The sequence below is a fragment of the Cydia amplana genome, chromosome 20 (assembly GCF_948474715.1).
Source record: "Cydia amplana chromosome 20, ilCydAmpl1.1, whole genome shotgun sequence".
Classification (NCBI taxonomy): domain Eukaryota; kingdom Metazoa; phylum Arthropoda; class Insecta; order Lepidoptera; family Tortricidae; genus Cydia; species Cydia amplana.
The window spans coordinates 4,733,129-4,754,896 of NC_086088.1; the positions used below are offsets into that span (position 1 = coordinate 4,733,129).

At 40.5% G+C, this 21,768-nt stretch overlaps 2 protein-coding genes across 5 annotated transcripts in view; one reads left to right on the plus strand and one right to left on the minus strand.

The window, feature by feature from the left end:
* LOC134657470 (C-terminal-binding protein) overlaps window positions 1-8,676 on the plus strand; it is a 134,283-nt gene extending 125,607 nt beyond the window's left edge. For all 4 annotated transcript variants that reach the window (XM_063513033.1, XM_063513036.1, XM_063513034.1 and 1 more), the window contains 6 exons: window positions 205-404; window positions 1,475-1,574; window positions 2,739-2,941; window positions 4,515-4,695; window positions 5,611-5,741; window positions 7,729-8,676. In XM_063513033.1, coding sequence (XP_063369103.1) covers window positions 205-404; window positions 1,475-1,574; window positions 2,739-2,941; window positions 4,515-4,695; window positions 5,611-5,741; window positions 7,729-7,791 — 878 coding nt within the window. In that variant the 3' untranslated portion in view covers window positions 7,792-8,676. The remainder of the gene's footprint in view (window positions 1-204; window positions 405-1,474; window positions 1,575-2,738; window positions 2,942-4,514; window positions 4,696-5,610; window positions 5,742-7,728) is intronic.
* Window positions 8,677-9,999: 1,323 nt separating this feature from the next.
* The window catches only part of LOC134657436 (cilia- and flagella-associated protein 58-like), a 36,907-nt gene continuing 25,138 nt past the window's right edge, over window positions 10,000-21,768 (minus strand). Inside the window, exons 17-20 of the mRNA XM_063512986.1 lie at window positions 20,319-20,476; window positions 17,541-17,658; window positions 16,744-16,810; window positions 10,000-10,178 (exon numbers count right to left, since the gene is read on the minus strand). Of these exons, the coding sequence (XP_063369056.1) occupies window positions 10,000-10,178; window positions 16,744-16,810; window positions 17,541-17,658; window positions 20,319-20,476 (522 nt within the window). The remainder of the gene's footprint in view (window positions 10,179-16,743; window positions 16,811-17,540; window positions 17,659-20,318; window positions 20,477-21,768) is intronic.

A 21,768-nucleotide genomic window follows, 5' to 3' on the forward strand; every position in this document is an offset into this window, starting at 1 on the left:
GGTACCCTTACTTTTATCGTTTTTGGAAGTTAAAAAAAACTTAAATTTTGAAACTTTCAGGTCCTGTATTTTTGTAATTTTTCAATATTTTATTTTAATATCCACATTATTGTGATAAATTGCTCGTTTGCTATCTATTTTACTAGATTTTGTTATAAAATTCAACATGTGTCAACATCCCTATTATGTGTTGTTGTTCCCCAGGTCCGGAGCAGGTCCGCGAGGCGGCGGCGGGCTGCGCGCGCATCCGCGGCGACACGCTGGGCATCGTGGGCCTCGGCCGTATCGGCTCCGCCGTGGCGCTGCGGGCCAAGGCCTTCGGCTTCAACGTCATCTTCTACGACCCCTACCTGCCCGACGGCATTGAGAAGTCGCTCGGCCTCACCAGGGTCTACACGCTGCAGGTTGGGACCACTTTAAACGCTCAATATAAACCGAATTTAAACTGTTGTGAGACATACTAACATTGAATAATTTTTAGAGATGCACCGGATATCCGGTTACTATCCGGCCGTTATTTTAGTATCCGGCCGGATACCGGATAGTGACCTACTATCCGGCCGGATACCGGATAGTAAAATTAACACATTTTGGGGTAAAAAATGGAATCTAAAAAATAGTCACGGTCATAATCGAATCAGTTTATTCTTTTAAAAGTGATAAAACTCATTACGATCCTAGAAATGTGTCCGCGCGAACGTTCACTGCGAAACAGGTCGAAACCTGCACGACGCGCACCTGCAAAACTCAAAATATAGGTATAGTTCCGCCGGCCGAATATCCGGCGGATACCGGATATTCGGCCAGTGACCAGGCCGGATATCCGGTATCCGGCCAAACAACTATCCGTTGCATCTCTAATAATTTTACGGTTTAGACTCACTTGTTTTAAGTCACTCGCGCGACATGTTTAAACCTTGGCGGAATGCACGAGCGTTGCTATTGGGTTATTTAGCCAGTTGACGTCGTTATTCTATTGTGACAGCATCGTGATTGAGCAGTCTGTCTGTCTGTCCGTCGTTTAATTTTGAATTTAAATGTCCAAATATGTAGTATGTCAGTCAGCCAGGCAGTCAGTCGGTCTACGTCAGGTCGCCACGAAGGTTGGAAGCTTGATGCTTGTTGGAATAATTATCTATTTACACATGATACGGAACCTCGAGATTTCTCGCCCCTATTAAAAATATACATAGTGCCCAGTTACGTGGAGAACTGCAGAATTGTATGAACTATGCTAGCGATCATTTCGTCACTTCACAGAGGTGATAAGCTTGAGTTTAGGTATGTTATGTGGATGGTCATCAAGTTCAGGCACTTGAAAAAATACTAGAGTGAGAGTCAATACAAATTGATGAAATTAGGTAATTATATGACAAATTATAACTAAACTAGTCAACGTATTTCGTAGTATATTGACCCTACAGCTTTGTTATTAAAGAAAAAATGTAATTGATGTAATAATTTTTGGTTCCAGGACCTCCTATTCCAGAGTGACTGTGTGTCACTTCACTGCAGCTTAAACGAACACAACCATCACCTTATCAACGAGTTCACTATCAAACAGATGCGTCCAGGTATGCCCTTCGTATCTACTTAGAGCTTAAGGGGCCCACAGATTACCAGTTCGCCGGACGATATCAACCTGTCAGTTGTTCGAAACTGTCACCTTTTGCGTTTAACTGACAGGCTGAAATCGCCTTTAACCTTTTCGACGCCGTGTCAAACACAAAAGCTGTCACGCTGACGCCAAGTCAGGTTAACCTTTTGGACGCCAATGACCGATATAAACGCACCGCAGGTCCAACGCCAAAGACGTATTAATCGGTCATAGACCACAGAGCAACATAGACCTAGGTGCATATGCATAAAGTTCAATTTCAGTTTTGACACTTCGGTGACGTGGCGTCTGAGAGACAGCTTTTGTGTTTGACACGGCGTCCAAATGGTTAAAGTTAGGTTTAATCGCTTTTGTGCTTCGTTTACGGCTGATCATCGAGAAGGATTGTAAATTAAATAGATTCACGACAAAAACCGAAAACTTGTACAAAAAAAAAACTTTAAATCCAATGGGTCTCACGATCTCCTTAAAAGATGTCTTTAACTATGCTGGGAAAGTAAAGAAAGCTAATTAAACTAACATTTTTCTACTATGATCTTTTATTTATTTTATTAATTTTTATAGTGTAAGTGTAACATAGCATGCATAATAACATTACTTATAAGCGCCTTGGTGTATTAGACTGTAAGCTTATTTGTGAATAAAATGAAATCAATGGGTAATAATTTGATTACCGCCTCCCCAAGGACAGTAACAGTATATTTATACTGTTCCTGTTACTGGTTGTCCTTGGGGGCCCTGGGCACGGGCCCCGTGTGCCCTTATAGTAAAGACGGTACTGATGTTGTCCTAACCGTACGTGTTGTGTTAATGTAAGATTGTTATTTATTTTAGATTTAAAGTTGTTAATGTAATATTTTTATTTATTTATTTTAGATTTAAATTTGGATTTAATTTTGACTACATGTGATAAAAATAAGTTATACCTAATTACTGTTAATCTTCTTGATAATTAAAATATTTTTTTTTTAAATTAGATAGACATTAATAATTAAAAATAGATTATAATTTGCTTGATGCTTAATTTGAATTTGTTGTAATGGAAATAATGTATGGACATGTAAAATACTTGTATTTTATCAATAAAAGTTTGTTTGATTGATTGATTGTGTTGTGTCAGGGGCGTTCCTGGTGAACACGGCCCGCGGCGGGCTGGTGGACGACGAGGGGCTGGCGGCCGCGCTGAAGCAGGGCCGCATCCGCGCCGCCGCGCTCGACGTGCACGAGAACGAGCCCTTCAACGTGTTCCAGGGCCCGCTCAAGGACGCGCCCAACGTGCTCTGCACGCCGCACGCCGCCTTCTACTCCGACGCCAGCGCGCAGGTAACCTCACCCTGAGCTGACACTAGGGCTTCCAAATACCGGACTTCTCACAATACCGGTATTAATACCGAAACTGTCTTCATCAATACCGGGATCCCGGTATTAGATATGAATCGTTTAAAAATATATAGTTTTATTAAAAAGGGGAATTAGAAAGGCTCACTGGAATACCAGATATGTCCTAAAAGCTATTACAACAATAAACAAGCAATGCCGCCATCTGCAATAATTTTATTTCGCACTCCAGGTTGGCAATAATTTTATCCAATTTGTTGACTTCACCTCACCAGTCACATTTGTAGTCCAACTTAACCAACCAGACAACATTTTTTCAAATTTCCGTCAAAATTGGTTTGCCATTATTACAGTTATCCTTGCTCTTTCGTTTTATTTTTTTAATAAAATTATAAGAACTAATTATGTTAATGTTAATGTCACTATCATCATATTCATCACTCACATAACTTCAGGATTCATCCACCACCAACCACCAAATATTTATCTGACGCATAGGCAACGATCTTGTTTCAATAATAAAATGAGGGTTAGAGACCAGTTAGAGTTAGACCAAGTAAAGTCTGCAACGATTTTGATAGCATACGCAGTACGCAGTGCGAATGTTATTTGTACGTCATAATTTCATAGAATTTTGACGTTTAAAATAACACTTGCACTGCGCGTGCTATCAAAATCGTTGCAGACTTTTCTTGGTCTAACTCTCTAGATGCGTCTGACGTTTAGTAAGCTTTTTGAATTTTTTGATATATTGGATTTAAAGGGTTTATACTGCGCATTTCCCTCATTTTTTAAAATACCGGGATCCCGGTATTGCCTTTAAAAATACCGGTATTGAAAAATGCGTCTAAAAAGACGGGATCCCGGGATCCCGAAATACCGGGATCCCGGTATTGGAAGCCCTGACACTTACCCTTAGCAGGCGTGTCTCACTCCGCGATTTCGTCGCTTTGCTACAGGTAGCTAAAAGTACATCCGTTCGGCCCCAATTTTTGGGAAAGCCATAAGCCGCGCGTGGCGCTGTCGCCACCTAGCGGCCATATCTGTGCTGATCGTAACAGACGCGTTTTGTTAGAGAGTGAGTCTTTTGTACTTAGTACTATTATTTATTTTGTGCCCGAAGGCTGAGCGTCGTCCACGTTGACACTTACCGGCGGTACATTTGTTTTAACCATGTGTGGCGGTCAGCGTCAGGCGTGCGTTTCGCGATCGAAGCGTTAAGGCTTCGTCACAGACGCGTTTTCCGGGCGGCGCGTGAGCGTTTTATATGTAAAAGCGGTGCCCCGCTCACGCCCCGCCCGGAAAACGCGCCTGTGTGTCGGAACCTTTAGTATGCAAACTCAGTGAGCCCTCGAGCGGCGATTTTTTTGCGAGGTGCTCGCTAGCTCGCTACTCAAATATCTTTGACGCTCGTATAGAAACCGTATTCAGTATTTTTGACAGCTGACCCAGTTGCTCCTCATCCAAATCAGAAGGGATCGATTATTGGGAATGAGCATCCCCACGTGTTGGTTCGATCACAAGATTTTGAGTGACATTTTTATGTTGCGTATTGCAGGAGCTCCGCGAGATGGCGGCGTCGGAGATCCGGCGCGCGATCGTGGGCCGCATCCCGGACTGCCTGCGCAACTGCGTCAACAAGGACTACTTCCTGCCCGGGGCCCCGCCCTCGCTGCCGCCGCCCGCGCCGCCGCTGCCGCAGCCGCAGCCGCAACCGCCGCCCAGCACCTACAGCGAAGGTACGTACACGACGACACTACTTAGAAACCTGGAAACAATAGGGATGTTGACAATTTTTTGGAACTGGTTTTATTTGGTAGATAGACACGTAATAATTACAGAAAAAAATATAAAAAAAATATATTCATTAATTTTGAATAAAAAACATGTATAATAAGTTTCGTGTTTCAATTTCGCGCCTAAACGCTCCAAACTGTCACGTGACCTTGATGACGTAACGGCGTTTTAAACAAACTGCTGTCAGTCATTTTTTAAAATTCTTTATATGGCAATTGACAATTTTTTTAAAGCCTTAACACACTACCGCATCGGACAGCGACCTTCTTTCTCGCTCTAACTTATAGCTGCGTCCTTAACGCACCACCTTACACACTATCGATTCGTGCGCCGCACCGCACCAAGATAGCGTTTCGGTACGATAATCTGTAGACACTTAGGCAGGTTTTATAACTTGTCTTTGGTGATTCCACTGTGATTACGTCACGCGCTCCGATTGGCGTTTGCAGTCACGTGATACTGGGCATTATTTTAAATACTTTTCATTATTTTTAATTAATTTATTACGCATATTTACACATGCAAAATATGATTTTCCGCGTTCTAATACTCCCTGCTATGGTAAAAACATAACATGTTATATATTCGCGATTCATGTCAACATCCCTATTGCGACTGCAAATGGTTGTATCCCCGGAAACCTCGAAAATGATTACCACATATCGGAACCCCGAAAACCTCGAAAACGATTACCAATTATTTTGTCCTAGAAAACCTCGAATGGCAACGATAACTTCTCCGAAAACCTCGAAAACGATTACCAATTATTTTGTCCTAGAAAACCTCGAATGGCAACGATAACTTCTCCGAAAACCTTTGCGAATGAATGATATAGAAGATGATTTGTCTATGTGCAGGCATGAACGGCGGGTACTACGGGTCGGGCGCGGCGCAGGCGGCGCACTCCACCACGGCCGTGCACGACGCGCCCGCGCTGCCCCCGCAGCCCGCGCCGCCGCCGCAGCCCAGCCAGCCGCCCATCAGCCTGGTCAGTACTGTGCGTGTGTGTGTTTCTCCTCTAAAGACTCTCTCTCTCCCTCTCCCCTACACCTGTAGGTGTACCATCTCCTACCTGACGCGACACCTGTCTAACACCACTCGAGTGACCGAGACGTTTTTTAGTAGCCGTTAGTAGCTGTGGACGCTTGATCACGCAGTGATCGGCAAAGTCGGTGCCCCACCGCGGGAATCCAGGTAGAAATGTTAATATGGACGCACTGACAATCCCACCTCTAGACTGAGCTTAGGCCAATTATTTCATGAAACCGATGCTGCCAAAAATACGGGGGTGCGGGGGACGAGGTGAGCGAATCCCGTGCCGTGATTGGTCCGTTCAAAGACACGGACCAATCACGGCACGGGATTTACTCGAAGATGGAGTAACGCTACCGTATGTGTGGCAGTGTGGGGGTAGCGCGACTATGCTATGTCTAGAGATTGGATTGTCTGTGTATGGACGTAACTCAAGTGCCGCGATCTTGTTCGAATATTGAGTATTTAAACAAATAACAATAAATTGTATCATTATTCATTAAAAAGATTGATAAACTTAAACGAGTAGGTATTGTTTCAATTTTCAGTATAAATTATAAGTCATACCTTCCTCTTATTTTTTGCACCCGTGTTACATCATTGAAGTGTCAAAACTGAAGTTGAACTTTATGTATATGCACGTAGGTCGATGTTGCTCTGACCTGCTGCAGTGATAAATAACCCTTTACCCGACTACCTGGCTTGTTGAAGGTCACTCTGTTAGATTTTCTATTGTTTGCGTCGTGCAACGAGTGCAACGTTGAAACTAGCGCGAAAGAAACGGCAAACAGTGTATCTTTATTAGTTAATGCCGTCCTTTTCTACTTCAATGACAAAGATTTGGTTGAGAACCCATTTCCGGTAGAAAATAAGCTTATTTTATTTATGTTCCTCGGACCATTAAGTTGTGATTTAAAGTTTATTTGCTCAGTGTTTATTGTAAAACGTTCACCTCTGTTCATTGATATTATACTGTAATATAAATTTATTTCAATAACTTATTAAAATTAGAAACATTGTAGTAGGGTAGGGGGGGTATACAACACGAATCCCGTGATTCCCGCGGCATATCCGTATTAGCATAATCATTGAGGTCATTAACCCCGTGTGGCACCGACTTTGCCGATCACTAATAAATCAGTCTAGTGAAACTGAGTTGTGCCTTCTGTACATAGAAGGTAGTATCTTATAGAAGTGGTCTACGCGTGCCTCCGTGAGGGACAAAACATACGCAATGCGACGCTATTATTGGTCGAATTTATTCGTTATGGTGGACAACAAACAAATTCGACCAATCATCCATCCTAATTTACGGTGGGGAATAAAAAAAAAGTGAGACTGTGACAAGGACAAAAAATAATAGCGCTTTCGCTGCTACTGCTACTGAAAGATACATAAGTCTATCCCATTCTGTCAGTTATCCCCACCACTCATGCCCAATCCAGTTTAATACTAGATTCATGCTTCTGTAGCATACTTAGCAGTTGAGGTCTGTGATCTACTACACTTAGTGGTAATAACCAGTGATCGGGGATTTCTATGCCTCTTGGGGTGAAAGACCTCAATCATTATGCTAGTATGGATATGCCGCGGGATTCCGGGATTCGTGTGCGATATAGGAGTGTTTTAGCATGTTACTGTTAATCAATTAATCATGCATTGCATATATTATTAATATTAATAATTGAAAAATTGAAAACTTAATAATTTTTTGAATAATATTTTTTCGTTAAATCATAACCAACACTGTTTTTTTACAGTCCTTTATTTTATAAACGAATTACCAACACCGAAATAGCGTTTACTTTTCGAACAGTTTTGTTCCTATCGCGGGCCAAGTGGCGTATCCATATTACCATTTCGACTTGATATCCCGCGGTGTGGCATAGAAATCCCCGATCAGGTAATAACACAAATATTAATGAAGTATATTTTGTCCGCAGCCAATGAACGCGTCGGACCCGGCCAACCACTCGCTGAACAAGGAAAGCTCGGACGTGCACTAGTGCGCAGCTAGTACTGCTACCGTACTCTAGTACTGTACTGTACCGTACTAGTGCACTATTGTACCGCCGTACTATACTACTGGCCGCGCACGAACATACAAACAATAGTTTTATCCGCGTCTGCCGCGCCGGACTAACCTACTACCCGCTAAAGTGAAGTGAATGTTGCGTGATTTAAGGTTTACTTTTTATATATTTGGAACTTCCTTTAGTATAATTCGGCTAAACAAATGTAGCTTAATAAAGTGATAAAATCGTTTACGCAATAAATACCGACGGACGAAAGTACACTATGATTTGTTGTGTGTGATCGTACTATCCGAGTACACGAGTTAGTCTATTCGATGTGAATTAAGAGATTTATATTTCTAATTTTAAGGGGAATCTGTATGAGGAACGTATGTGTGCCTGCGGGCGGTGTGTTAGTGGCGCGTGTCGGTGCGACCGTCGCGGCCGCGGCGCGACACTCGCACGGCAGTCGCACTAGGGCGGCTAGCCGCAGCATTTCACCGCATTTCACCCGACACGACCCGGTCCGACTCGCAAGCATTCGAACTGTTATTTTTAAGTATCGACAGATGGACTGTAGAATCCTATCATCACACTTTGTAAACAGGAGGTCTTCGTTTTTTTTTTATTTTGAAATGTACAAAATCATGCTTTCATTTGATATTTTTTTCTAAATAGCGTTTAAGTGAACAGTTTGTACATGAGAGCACGTTAAACATAGACCGTGGCGGCGCCCGCCAGGGCAGCCGTGTGACCGAACATTGGTATTTAAAATTAGTATTTACTTACATTTTAGTTTAATGACAAAAACAATGTGTATATTTTATGAGAAAGTGAAAAGTTCTTAAATAAAACTATTGTTTTCGGATTAATAAATATGTAGTTTTATTTCTCTTCATAATTGATCCCGATTCGTTTCAATTTCAATGTGGCGATGTTACAGAATTCCAACTATCATACATTCTTGATTAATTGATTATTATTACTTACAATAAAATAATAGTATAAATCGCTGTAAATGAGCTCAACCGTTACACATATCATTTTCATCACACTTGCTCGTCATGAAAAACTAATGTCGAATACATAAAACATAATGATCAGTCTTATCAATTGTCCCTGTATGCTGAATGGGTATTGGGTACCCGTCAAAGCAAAGTGGCCAAATTATTATTGATATTTTTTATTGTAATTTAAATATTTTTAATTTTTCGTTAGATTGTATAATATTATGTATGTACATATTTACTGAAAAATGTGATGAAATCGATATGACACTAATTATCAAATCCATTATGTACTAATCATTATTTAGATTTAAACAACCTGTACCACACATTTCAAAGTACATTTTTTACAAATTATGTTTAATACTTTTCATGGTCAGGTTATTGGGACATTATACGATAAGTACACAATGCGACGTCTTTACGCTTTCACAATTGAATTATTTTCAATCATTTAGTTCAAATAAAAAATATATTGGTTATATGCATAACATTGGTCGCCTGACCCTTTGAGCACTGATTCAATGACAGTCAAATCACATTCGGAGAATTATGCGCTGTGATTGATTTATTTTCCATCGTCAGGAATAATGTGGGTAACTTCAGTCTTAGATTTAAATTAAAATCGTTCAATTTTAATTCAATTAATAATTGGCACAGGCTTAAATACAAAAAAGTATCATTACGGGTCAATATCAAAGCGAAGCGACCACCTAATTAGGTACATACATGTTCACCAAGTATAGGTACACTAACTATTAAAAATTACTCGAAATTTCATCTAAATGTCATGATACTCCGACCAAAGACAGGCGTGGCTCACTCCGCGATTTCGTCGCGTCGCTACAAGTACATGCGGCCCACACCAATTTCGGTGTCTAGCTATAGTAGTTGCCGCGCACCGCTACGGAACGGACGTCTGCTCGCGCTTGCGCCACCTAGCGGTCATATCTGTCGTGATAGACGCGTTTTTAGGGAGTGAATCTACTGTACCTAGTACTATTATTTTATTCTGTGCCAAAGATCCAAAGAAAGGCGATTCATTTATATGATATTAACTTTAAGACATCAAAATAAACTGTTTAGACGACAACGGTTTCACTCACTTGAATTTTTAGTCGCTATTGGCAACTAAAATATGTCTCCCGAAAGTTTAATATCGATCATCAAAATAAAGGTTAAAGTTCCCCAGTTAGCTAACCACGGCGGTGTCGCGAGTAGGCGGGGTGTGGACCCGCAACCGCCTGGCTTCATCCGCGTCGAGCGCGCGCTTCATCTCATAGTACTTCTGCTTGAAGGATGACAGATCGTCTGTGATGCGTTTGATCTCTAGGCGTTGGTCTGACACTTGTTGCTCGCGCATGTTTAGCTCTGGAGAAAGAAAATGGTTTATTCCCATTTATCCCCACCCCTGTAACTGAACCGCTGCCATACGTGAGGCGGGGACAAATGGGAATACACCAGGAAAATGTTGTTACAGTCTGGTTTGACTAAGCTTTATACTTTGCAGTGGCAGAGTTTGTGAAATTGTAAGTGTAATACTGGATGGTGAAATACTAAAATGTGACAGATTCCTATAAAACTTGACTCTATACATCTTTGCTACTTATCCTCGTAAGGCCCACCATAAAAAAATATATTTTATAGGTATTTGAACCTTGATGTAATGGTAGATTGGGGTGAATTTCGTTTGCTTGAAAAATAGTGAATCAATTGAAATCCTACTTTATTTAATTTATGAAAGGTTCTAATGACTGAAACGGAATGTACCTACTTTATAATGTTCATTGTGCCTTACCATGTTGTTACTCGGTAACTACGATGCTAATATTTGACCCAAACAGTAGGTAAACTGTAATAGTAGTTTATGCAACAGTGATATAATAAGGGTTCTTAAAATTCAAGGGTCGAAGTTACAAAACGAGACGTAGTCGAGTTTTGTAAAAAAAGACCCGAGAATTTTAAGAACCAATTATGAGCTGTTGCATACATTACTTTTTCTATGACAGCTGCAGCAAAAAAAAAAAAAAAAGTTATTATTAAAAAAAAAGAGTTATTATTAAAAAAAAAGAGTTATTATTTAAAAAAAATTGAGTTATTATTTAAAAAAAAAGAGTTATTATTGTAAATGAAAACATACCTCTTTCAATCAAGATGATCGGAACTTGTATCTTTAAAAAAAATAAAGCAGTTGTATTATACTCATAAGATGACTGCTAGCAGTCATCTTATGAGCCTATAGACAAAGCATTCAAATGACATTGCTTTAGATATCACTGTCAGTCATTTAATTGACACATTTAAGTGCTGGAGTAGAAAAAGACTAATAGCGTACCTATGCCTAAAATTCAGAGTAACAGGAAATCTTGAACCATGACGAATGTTGGAGCGATTGACGTCAAACACTTTTGGTTGTCGGAAAAACGAGATACTTTCAGATTTTTTGCTCACGTCTAGAAATAGTCTTAGGTATAGGTACAAATACAGGGTAAATGCCAAAGAGGCTATCAAGGAAAGTAATAAAACTAAGAGATACGGAAAACTGTATCCACGATGAAAAGAAAATGCCCATCTCGTATTTCAAAATTATATCTATCAGTACGGATTATATTGGGTGAATATGGCTTAGTTTTTTTTTTTTAATAACTCCGTGACTTCTAAATATAAATAGGGTCTTAGCACTCTTAGCATATACGAGTAGTGTAGTTTTTTTAATAAGCCCCATGACTCCTAAGTACAATTTGAATATCATTTAACTTATAATAAACTAGTAGTTCGCCCCGAACTGAGAACTCGCGGTTCGTCAAAAAGATCAATTGAAAGCAGTGCTACTTAGTCCAAGATGGGCATTTCGTAATTGAATCCTGATTCCACGATTACTTGAAATTACTTTTTAATCTGATTACCGATTCCCAGATTAGGTACTTTGTAATGTAACAATACCGAATTACTAAGTACAATTCCATTTGAGGAATCAGGAATCAATTTCTCGAATATTAGAATTACTAGTAATTGGAATCAATGTCGATTCCTCATTACAGGAATGCATTACTTGATTCCTTTCAGATTACATTTCGTACTACTACTATCAAAAGTACATTTCGATAGTAGATATAGATGTTGTTGACTTACTAGGATGCATCTATATCTTATTTGAAACAGGTGCGCAGATTTCGAATATGATGACCATGACCTATAAAACGACATCCATGACGACTTTTATGACATAGTGCATGGCCGCCATCTTGGATTCCAAAATAGTCATCATTTTCGAAATTTGCGCCGGGCCTAAACCTATAAAACGACATCCATGACGACTTTTATGACATAGTGCATGGCCGCCATCTTGGATTCCAAAATAGTCATCATTTTCGAAAACTGCGCCCCCTATAACCTATAAAACGACATCCATCACGACTTTTATGACATAGTGCATGGCCGCCATCTTGGATTCCAAAATAGTCATAATTTTCGAAATCTGAGCCCCCTATAACATATAAAACGACATCCATGACGACTTTTATTTCATAGTGCAAGTCCGCCATTTTGGAATTCAAAATGGTCATCATTTTCGAAATCTGCGCCCCCTATAATCTATAAAACGACATCCATGACGACTTTTATGAAATACTGCATGGCCGCCATCTTGGAATCCAAAATGGTCATGATTTTCGAAATCTGCGCCCCCTAAAACCTATAAAACGACATCCATGACGACTTTTATGACATAGTGCATGGCCGCCATTTTGGATTCCAAAATGGTCATCATTTTCGAAACTTGCGCCCCCTATAACCTATAAAACGACATCCATGACGACTGTTATGACATACTGCATGGCAGCCATCTTGGAATTCAAAATGGTCATCATTTTCGAAATCTGCGCCCCCTAAAACCTATAAAACGCCATCCATGACGACTTTTATGACATAGTGCATGGCCAATATTTTGGAATCCAAAATGGTCATAATTTTCAAAATCTGCGCCCCCCAAAATCTATAAAACGACATCCATGACGACTTTTATGACACAGTGCATGGCCGCCATCTTGGATTCCAAAATAGTCATGATTTTCGAAATCTGCGCCCCCTATAATCTATAAAACGACATCCATGACGACTTTTATAAAATACTGGATGGCCGCCATCTTGGAATCCAAAATGGTCATCATTTTCGAAATCTGCGCCCTCTAAAACCTATAAAACGACATCCATGACGACTTTTATGACGTACTGCATGGCCGTCATTTTGGATTCCAAAATGGTCATCATTTTCGAAATCGGGGCCCCCTAAAACCTATAAAACAACATCCATGACGACTTTTATGTCATAGTGCAAGTCCGCCATTTTGGAATCCAAAATGGTCATCATTTTCGAAATCTGCGCCCCCTATAATCTATAAAACGACATCCATGACGACTTTTATGAAATACTGCATGGCCGCCATCTTGGAATCCAAAATGGTCATCATTTTCGAAATCTGCGCCCCCTAAAACCTATAAAACGACATCCATGACGACTTTTATGACATACTGCATGGCCGTCATTTTGGATTCCAAAATGGTCATCATTTTCGAAATCGGGGCCCCCTAAAACCTATAAAACGACATCCATGACGACTTTTATGACATACTGCATGGCCGTCATTTTGGATTCCAAAATGGTCATCATTTTCGAAATCGGGGCCCCCTAAAACCTATAAAACGACATCCATGACGACTTTTATGGCATACTGCATGGCCGCCATTTTGGATTCCAAAATGGTCATCATTTTCGAAACCTGCGCCCCCTAAAACCTATAAAACGACATCCATGACGACTTTTATGACATACTGCATGGCCGCCATCTTGGATTCCAAAATAGTCATCATTTTCGAAATCTGAGCCCCCTATAACCTATAAAACGACATCCATGACGACTTTTATGACATACTGCATGGCCGCCATCTTGGAATCTAAAATGGTCATCATTTTCGAAATCTGCGCCCCCTAAAACCTATAAAACGACATCCATGACGACTTTTATGACATAGTGCATGGCCGCCATCTTGGAATCTAAAATGGTCATCATTTTCGAAATCTGTGCCCCCTAAAACATATAAAACGACATCCATGACGACTTTTATGACATAGTGCATGGCCGCCATTTTGGAATCCAAAATGGTCATCATTTTCGAAATCTGCGCCCCTCAAAACCTATAAAACGACATCCATGACGACTTTAGTGCATGGCCAATATTTTGGAATCCAAAATGGTCATAATTTTCGAAATCTGCGCCCCCCAAAATCTATAAAACGACATCCATGACGACTTTTATGACACAGTGCATGGCCGCCATCTTGGATTCCAAAATAGTCATGATTTTCGAAATCTGCGCCCCCTATAATCTATAAAACGACATCCATGACGACTTTTATAAAATACTGGATGGCCGCCATCTTGGAATCCAAAATGGTCATCATTTTCGAAATCTGCGCCCTCTAAAACCTATAAAACGACATCCATGACGACTTTTATGACGTACTGCATGGCCGTCATTTTGGATTCCAAAATGGTCATCATTTTCGAAATCGGGGCCCCCTAAAACCTATAAAACAACATCCATGACGACTTTTATGTCATAGTGCAAGTCCGCCATTTTGGAATCCAAAATGGTCATCATTTTCGAAATCTGCGCCCCCTATAATCTATAAAACGACATCCATGACGACTTTTATGAAATACTGCATGGCCGCCATCTTGGAATCCAAAATGGTCATCATTTTCGAAATCTGCGCCCCCTAAAACCTATAAAACGACATCCATGACGACTTTTATGACATACTGCATGGCCGTCATTTTGGATTCCAAAATGGTCATCATTTTCGAAATCGGGGCCCCCTAAAACCTATAAAACGACATCCATGACGACTTTTATGGCATACTGCATGGCCGCCATTTTGGATTCCAAAATGGTCATCATTTTCGAAACCTGCGCCCCCTAAAACCTATAAAACGACATCCATGACGACTTTTATGACATACTGCATGGCCGCCATCTTGGATTCCAAAATAGTCATCATTTTCGAAATCTGAGCCCCCTATAACCTATAAAACGACATCCATGACGACTTTTATGACATACTGCATGGCCGCCATCTTGGAATCTAAAATGGTCATCATTTTCGAAATCTGCGCCCCCTAAAACCTATAAAACGACATCCATGACGACTTTTATGACATAGTGCATGGCCGCCATCTTGGAATCTAAAATGGTCATCATTTTCGAAATCTGTGCCCCCTAAAACATATAAAACGACATCCATGACGACTTTTATGACATAGTGCATGGCCGCCATTTTGGAATCCAAAATGGTCATCATTTTCGAAATCTGCGCCCCTCAAAACCTATAAAACGACATCCATGACGACTTTAATGACATACTGCATGGTCGCCATTTTGGAATCCAAAATGGTCATCATTTTCGGAATCTGCGCCCCCTAATACCTATAAAACGACATCCATGACGACTTTTATGACATACTGGATGGCCGCCATCTTGGAATCCAAAATGGTCATCATTTTCGAAATCTGCGCCTCCTAAAACCTATAAAACGATATCCATGACGACTTTTATGACATACTGCATGGAGTGCATGGCCGCCATTTTGGAATCCAAAATGATCATCATTTTCGAAATCTGCGCCCCCTAAAACCTATAAAATGATATCCATTACGATTTAATGACAGTGCATGGCCGCCATCTTGGATTCCAAAATTGTCATAATTTAAAAAAAAAATCTTTAAAAAAACAATATTATAAATGTGTAAACCGAGCACTTTCATTTGATACCAAACTCGACCATACTTTCTTGCAATTAACATGACCAGAATAGCAAGACCCGTCACAAATGGCTTTTTAGCATTTTAAGCTCTTCTAGCTCAATAACCTCTTGTTCAAGCCAGCTCAAAATTTAATGACTAAAATATAATGCCCTCGACTATACGTTCACCCAATTTCATTTAAATTAGAATAAATTTACTTAAGTTATTGAGTATCAAACTATCCTCTGAAAGTTCAGCTTAAAAACATTGAAATGCCGGGACGTGCCCCTAGCCAGCCGTGTGTTCAAAGTCGAATGTAAGAACTTCGCTTCGCTTCGCTCGCTCGTTCGATAAGATAGGTACTCAATTTCTGTATAGTAGGTAGGTAGGTACTCAATGATGTATTTGATTAACCGGCTCACTCTGTATAAAACTTTGTTCATTGTGTTCAGTAAATTAAATAGGTAACTAAGTTTTAGGGGTTTACCTAAAGTTCGTGTATAAAATTCTAAATTAAGGATAATGAGCCATCTATATTCATAGCGACTAAACTAATACACGACTAAACCAAAATTTGTCACGTTGGACACTTATCTAATCTGTACCTAACACGATTTTAGATTTCTCCTCGCTGTCATATTTCACTCTATTTATTTATTCGTATGGCAAAAATATCATCGTTCATGTGATATAGGTAACATCTAGGTATATCTGTTAGTTATAACAGTACGCTACGCCCAATGGGAAATACTTCGACCGGCCGGTCGAAGTATTCAGCAGATGGCGCCATCATAGCTTGCCCTGTCAATCCCTAGAATTGTGTCAAATTTTTGTTTTTTTAATGCCCTATCTCATAGAAAAAGGGGCAAACTATGATGACGCCATCTATGCAAACCTTCGACAGTTGCCAACCCCATTGCTGGATCCATTGGGTGACATTGTTGTCTAGGGTGAACAAGTCCACCGGAGTACTACTCTATTTAGATAAGTCATTGTTAATTACCTAACAATAACTTACACAGTAGGCACCTGGTCAAAGTAGAACTGCTCATTTCAATAAAAAGTCATTCGATTTCCCAACTTACTTTCTAAATCGAAATGTTTTCTCTAAAAGAACTTTATGCCAACTTACCCGCTATCAAACACTTTATTTTGGAAGTCCGCTGCGCAAGTGCGCGTTGCGTGGCGTTCAGGGTTTGCTGAAAAATTGGGTATAGATGTAAAAGGGTCATAATTGTCATAATAATTCGGGCTATATACGTCCCACTGCTGGGCACAGGCCTCCTCTCATGTGCGAGAGGGCTGCCACTATAGCCCATATACTCCCCACGCTAGCCCATTGGGCGCACGGATTGGACTTCACATACACCTTTGAATTTCTTCGCAGGTGTATGCAGGTTTCCTCACGATGTTTTCCTTCACCGAAAAGCTAGTGGTAAATATCAAACGATATTATATCCACTCGTCCACCACCGCAAAGGCTCTACACACAGAAAATCAAGTCTAAATATAGATAAGTAGTATTTTGTATGGAGATGGCCGCTATATGACGGCACCGCCATCCTAGGAAACCAGAGCTTTAGTCACGACGAAAAATTGTCAGCTGAAGCAAATGGCGGCTCAGCGCAATCTAAACTGAAAATCGTAATTAGATTCCAAAAAAAGTAAGACAATGTTGCCACTTTTTACTAGCGCGTCTTGTATTTAAAAATAAGTAAATAAAACTACTTTTTTTAAATTGCAGGAGTAAAATTACCAATAAATAAATTATCTTAGCGTGTTTATTTATAAAAAGGAATTTACTATTTTACAAACAAATTATTGCAGTGGCAACATTGTCTTACTTTTTTGGAATCTAATTACGATTTTCAGTTTACTTCAGCTGTTAAATTAAAGTAGATGGCGCTGTAAATGTATGTCATGGCTCACCTGTATCTCAGGGCTGGGCTGCAGCGCTAGCATGTCTTTTACCGCCGTGTATAGATTTTTCGTCTCTTTCAGCTCCCTGTCCTTCAGTACTAGCATCTCGCTCTGCGCCAGAACTTTCCTGGAAAAACAACGTTACAGCCTAGATTTACAAACGCACACGTGGTACACGCAAAGGCACACGTGGTTAAAAAAGGTGGAAAAGTTTTTAGAAATTTCAGGATAATTTTACAGGAAACGAAGGAAACTTTCATTTTGGAAATAGCAAATTTCCATCCCCAAAGAAATATCCCGAAAATGTTCATATGGTTTGGAAATTTTCCAACGGCGAATCAGCTCCGTCTATGGAATAAGGCTTTCTCGGTTGTCCACAGTATGGGGCCCTTTTAAAAAAGACTGTACCTACCTACCTACAAGTTTCTACAAGGTTGGCAATGCACGTGAGACATTGTTGCAGCCGTCCATAAGCTACGGTTTCTACCAGGCGAGCCACTTTCTTTATTATGTGGGTACCTCGGTCAAATTCGCCCACGTATCTTTATTGGATTTTATCTATCTCAAGGAAGTAGGTACGGTCAGCCAAGAAAGTGGTCTACCACTTTTCGACTCTATCATCTGATTGATAGAGTCGAAAAGTGGTAGACCACTTTCTTGGCTGACCGTACCTACTTTGATTTATACTGACTTATATTAGGTACCTAAGTGGACGGCAATAAGAATTTATTTTGCCCATTACCCTAGGTTCGAGGCTAAAATAATTCTTCTCGCACCATCAATTTTATTGCACATTGTTCCTATAAATAAATAAAATAAAATATCTTTATTTCGAAGAACAGACTTCATAGACCTATATTATGCTATAATTATAAAACAATAAGCTGATGACCAGTGGCCAATCTAGTACAATAGATGATCTCAGATCTAGGCCGGTGCAATCAATCTGAACCTCACGGCTTCCATAGTTCATGGACCTACTCAATTAGCGTAGACTCACACAACAGTGTTAACCTAACTTAGACTTTATAGCCAATTGTTTAGAGAACAATTTTAACAAAATCCGTTTTGGCGTTTAAAGTGTGAATTTTTTTCAGTCCTCGATAGCACGGGTCTAGCACGATGTCGAGGCACGAACGCGATGATTTTTAATTATGATTAGCTACAATTAGCAACTAAACTCTTTGTCGGACAATTGGATTACATAATTTGTTTGTTAAACCAATTTTAACGAGCTTGTGATTCAAATTAATATATACTGGGGCCAACCAGTTGTACTTGGGTATGGGTAGGCCCTAATCTTAAGATTCGTAACAAGCATAGGGGAGAATTAATTGCTATGTATTTTATTTACTCTGTCTACACGAACGACTTAACTGCAGGGCACGTTATGGTGCTTTTAAATCAAAGAGTCCATATTGATGTGCAATTTTTTCCATGCCTAAGACCGTATGTGCCGGCGCTAAATATAATTTAATTAATCCATTAACATCTCGCGTAGCTAATAAAACACGAGGCCTCAAGACGTCACTCGCAGACGCCACCATGGCAAAAACTCGACCTTTACGATGGCTGTTGGCTACAAAGTCAGACACCGGAGACAGTTCAGAACCGTGACGGGTCAAGGCCCGATCGTTCGGCAGGCGTCGGAAACGGGCTAATGATTCACCATTTTAATTGTCTTTGGCACTATGATTAGGGTACAATGTACGATTAGTAAGGGCCGGTTGCAACACAACTTCTGAAACCGTGATTGCGTACTCTAACATTGTAGGTATTGCATGGTAACTCAAAACTTCCGACTCAGTTCAATATGGTTGGTATAAACCATACCTTTAACGGCTTTAACACGTTGGCTACCACGAGCATGGTCGGTGGGATCGCGTAATCTTCTGTGTGGCCGTGAGCATCACCGGTGGGATCAAAAGCTCATTTAAATTACTATTGGGCGTGGGAGCAATACTATAGGTGTGGTATGGTGGGCAGCCAACGTGTTAATACCTACTAAACGTCCAGTGGAGAACGTTCACTAAGTACGGGTATAAAGCCTATACATATATATGAACAAACTAAAGGTAAGGTGCTAGTAGAGTTCAGTCAGCAGCAGAAGTTCCTAAGCGAGCCAGGTCTTCAAAATGATCTTGACGCGACTTTATTGTGAAGAGAACAAGAGCGTGTCAAGGTAATTTTGAACACCTCGCCCGCCTAGCAACTTCTGCTGCTGACGGTACACATTAGTATTAACTTCTGTGTGGCTCTGTATCTTCCTTCAGCGCCATACCTTTTGTAGCGTCTTTAGTGCCTCCTCCAGTGATCACACTCGCCAAGGTTCACGCTTCAGGTTGAACAAACTACATATGTATAACTTATTGTATAAGGTTCGTAACTATCGTGTGCGTCGTGCGTCGTCGTGGACCTTTCGGAATGCACGAACGAAGGGATATTGGGCCGTAGTCGTAGGCGCGTCAGTTAACGGCTTTAGCTGTCAAAAATTTCAGGTACTGCTACTTGTAGACGTAAGGCCCAAGATACACTTGTAAGTTTTACTTACGTAAGTAGGGACACAGCTATACTATATAATGATTCATCTCTCATTCTAAAGGGGGCCACTGATTAACAGTCCGCCGGACGATATCAGCCGGTCAGTTAGTACAAAAAGTTGACAGCTCCGAACAACTGACAGGTGGATATCGTCCGGCGGACTGGTAATCAGTGGGCCCCTTAACAAATAGCTTTGTCCCTACTTACGTAAGTAAAATTTACAAGTGTATCTCGGGCCTGACTTACTTCTGTGTGACGCGTAGCTTCTGCGTGAGACGGACGCTCTCAGGATCAGTGCCCTGGAGTTTTCTCCAGCGGTGCACGTTCTGCGGCGTTTCTAGAGCCTCCTCCAACGCCCGCACACGCAGCCGTTCGCGGCCTAGCTCGCGCTCCAGGTTGAATACCTGCACAACAGGAGATATGGGTGGTCAAATTATGTTATCTTTGCTTGAACACGATTTTATTACTAAGGCAGTATAGCGAGTCTAGACTATTTTGAACACTGCAACTTTTGCTGTTTGTTGTTTATCTTTTAGGTAAGCATGTTCCATCGTAGACTGCATCGGCACTTATCATCAGCGGGCGCAGCATGGTTCCATTTTTATCGCCTGCCACTATGCCCGTCACTTTCGCACATACATACTTGTTAGAACGTGACCGACCACCGTGCTACGCCGCCAGGTGAGATTGTGGTCAAATGCTTACCTTTTTCCAGTAAAAAAAAACCATGCGGTAACCATGTATGTATCCTATGCGCTGGTGCAGTTGTCAAGCACTTACGTTTCGTTACGCGCCGGTCTATGCAAGTATGCAGTTCCATCTTTGTCCTTTAGCGCCACTTGCATCCCACTAACCCGGAGGTAGCCGGTTAAACCGTTAAGGCGCTACGCGCCGTTTTTGGTCGTAAACTCTTACTTTCTAGAGTATATATCTCCTTAACGGGTCAACAGAAAATTATGAAAAAAATATATATGAATCTACGTTTTATGTACAACATTTGTAACGTTTGACTTTTTTCCTGTGACTTATAATTTTTCCAAAAAAGGAACATTACGATAGGCCGTTTTGCGACTAACTTTGCCTATTTCTACTAAACGGTTTATTGGATTAAAGTTATTTTTAAACTAAAATAAATGTTTTAACCGACACTACAAACGCAACGTAGAATAATGTTAATAAATCAATTTTTTTTTTAAGAAATCGAATATTTTTCAACATTTCGTGCGTATGTAGCTCGAAAAAGGCGTGGCCGGCAGTCGTGTGCTAGCTTTGAGACGAGTAGGCTGTGTCGCTCGTCGCTCCGTGCCTTCCTTGTATTCTGCATGCTTGTGCTGAGCCCAAGTGCAATAAAATTGGAGTTATTGTGGCCAAAGATTAAATAACTGTAGAAAGTTGATTTGGTTGTGACGCGCTTTAGCGCGCGCAACACTGTGTTTCGCAGCCTATTATTACGAACGTAATGACAATATATCCACTTATGTTTGAGAAAGCTTCATTTGAAATATATAAAAAATGTTTTCGAACATGCGCCGATATATTGCGATAATTAATACGTATGTATAAGCATACTTACAGCACCAAATTCATTTTCAGAGCCTTTTGAACTGCATATAGGGTTGTTTTTTTTTCGCCTTCCCATTTTAACTTGTTTATAAAACTTATACTCTAAGCACAAATAGTTTTTGTAGATACATGT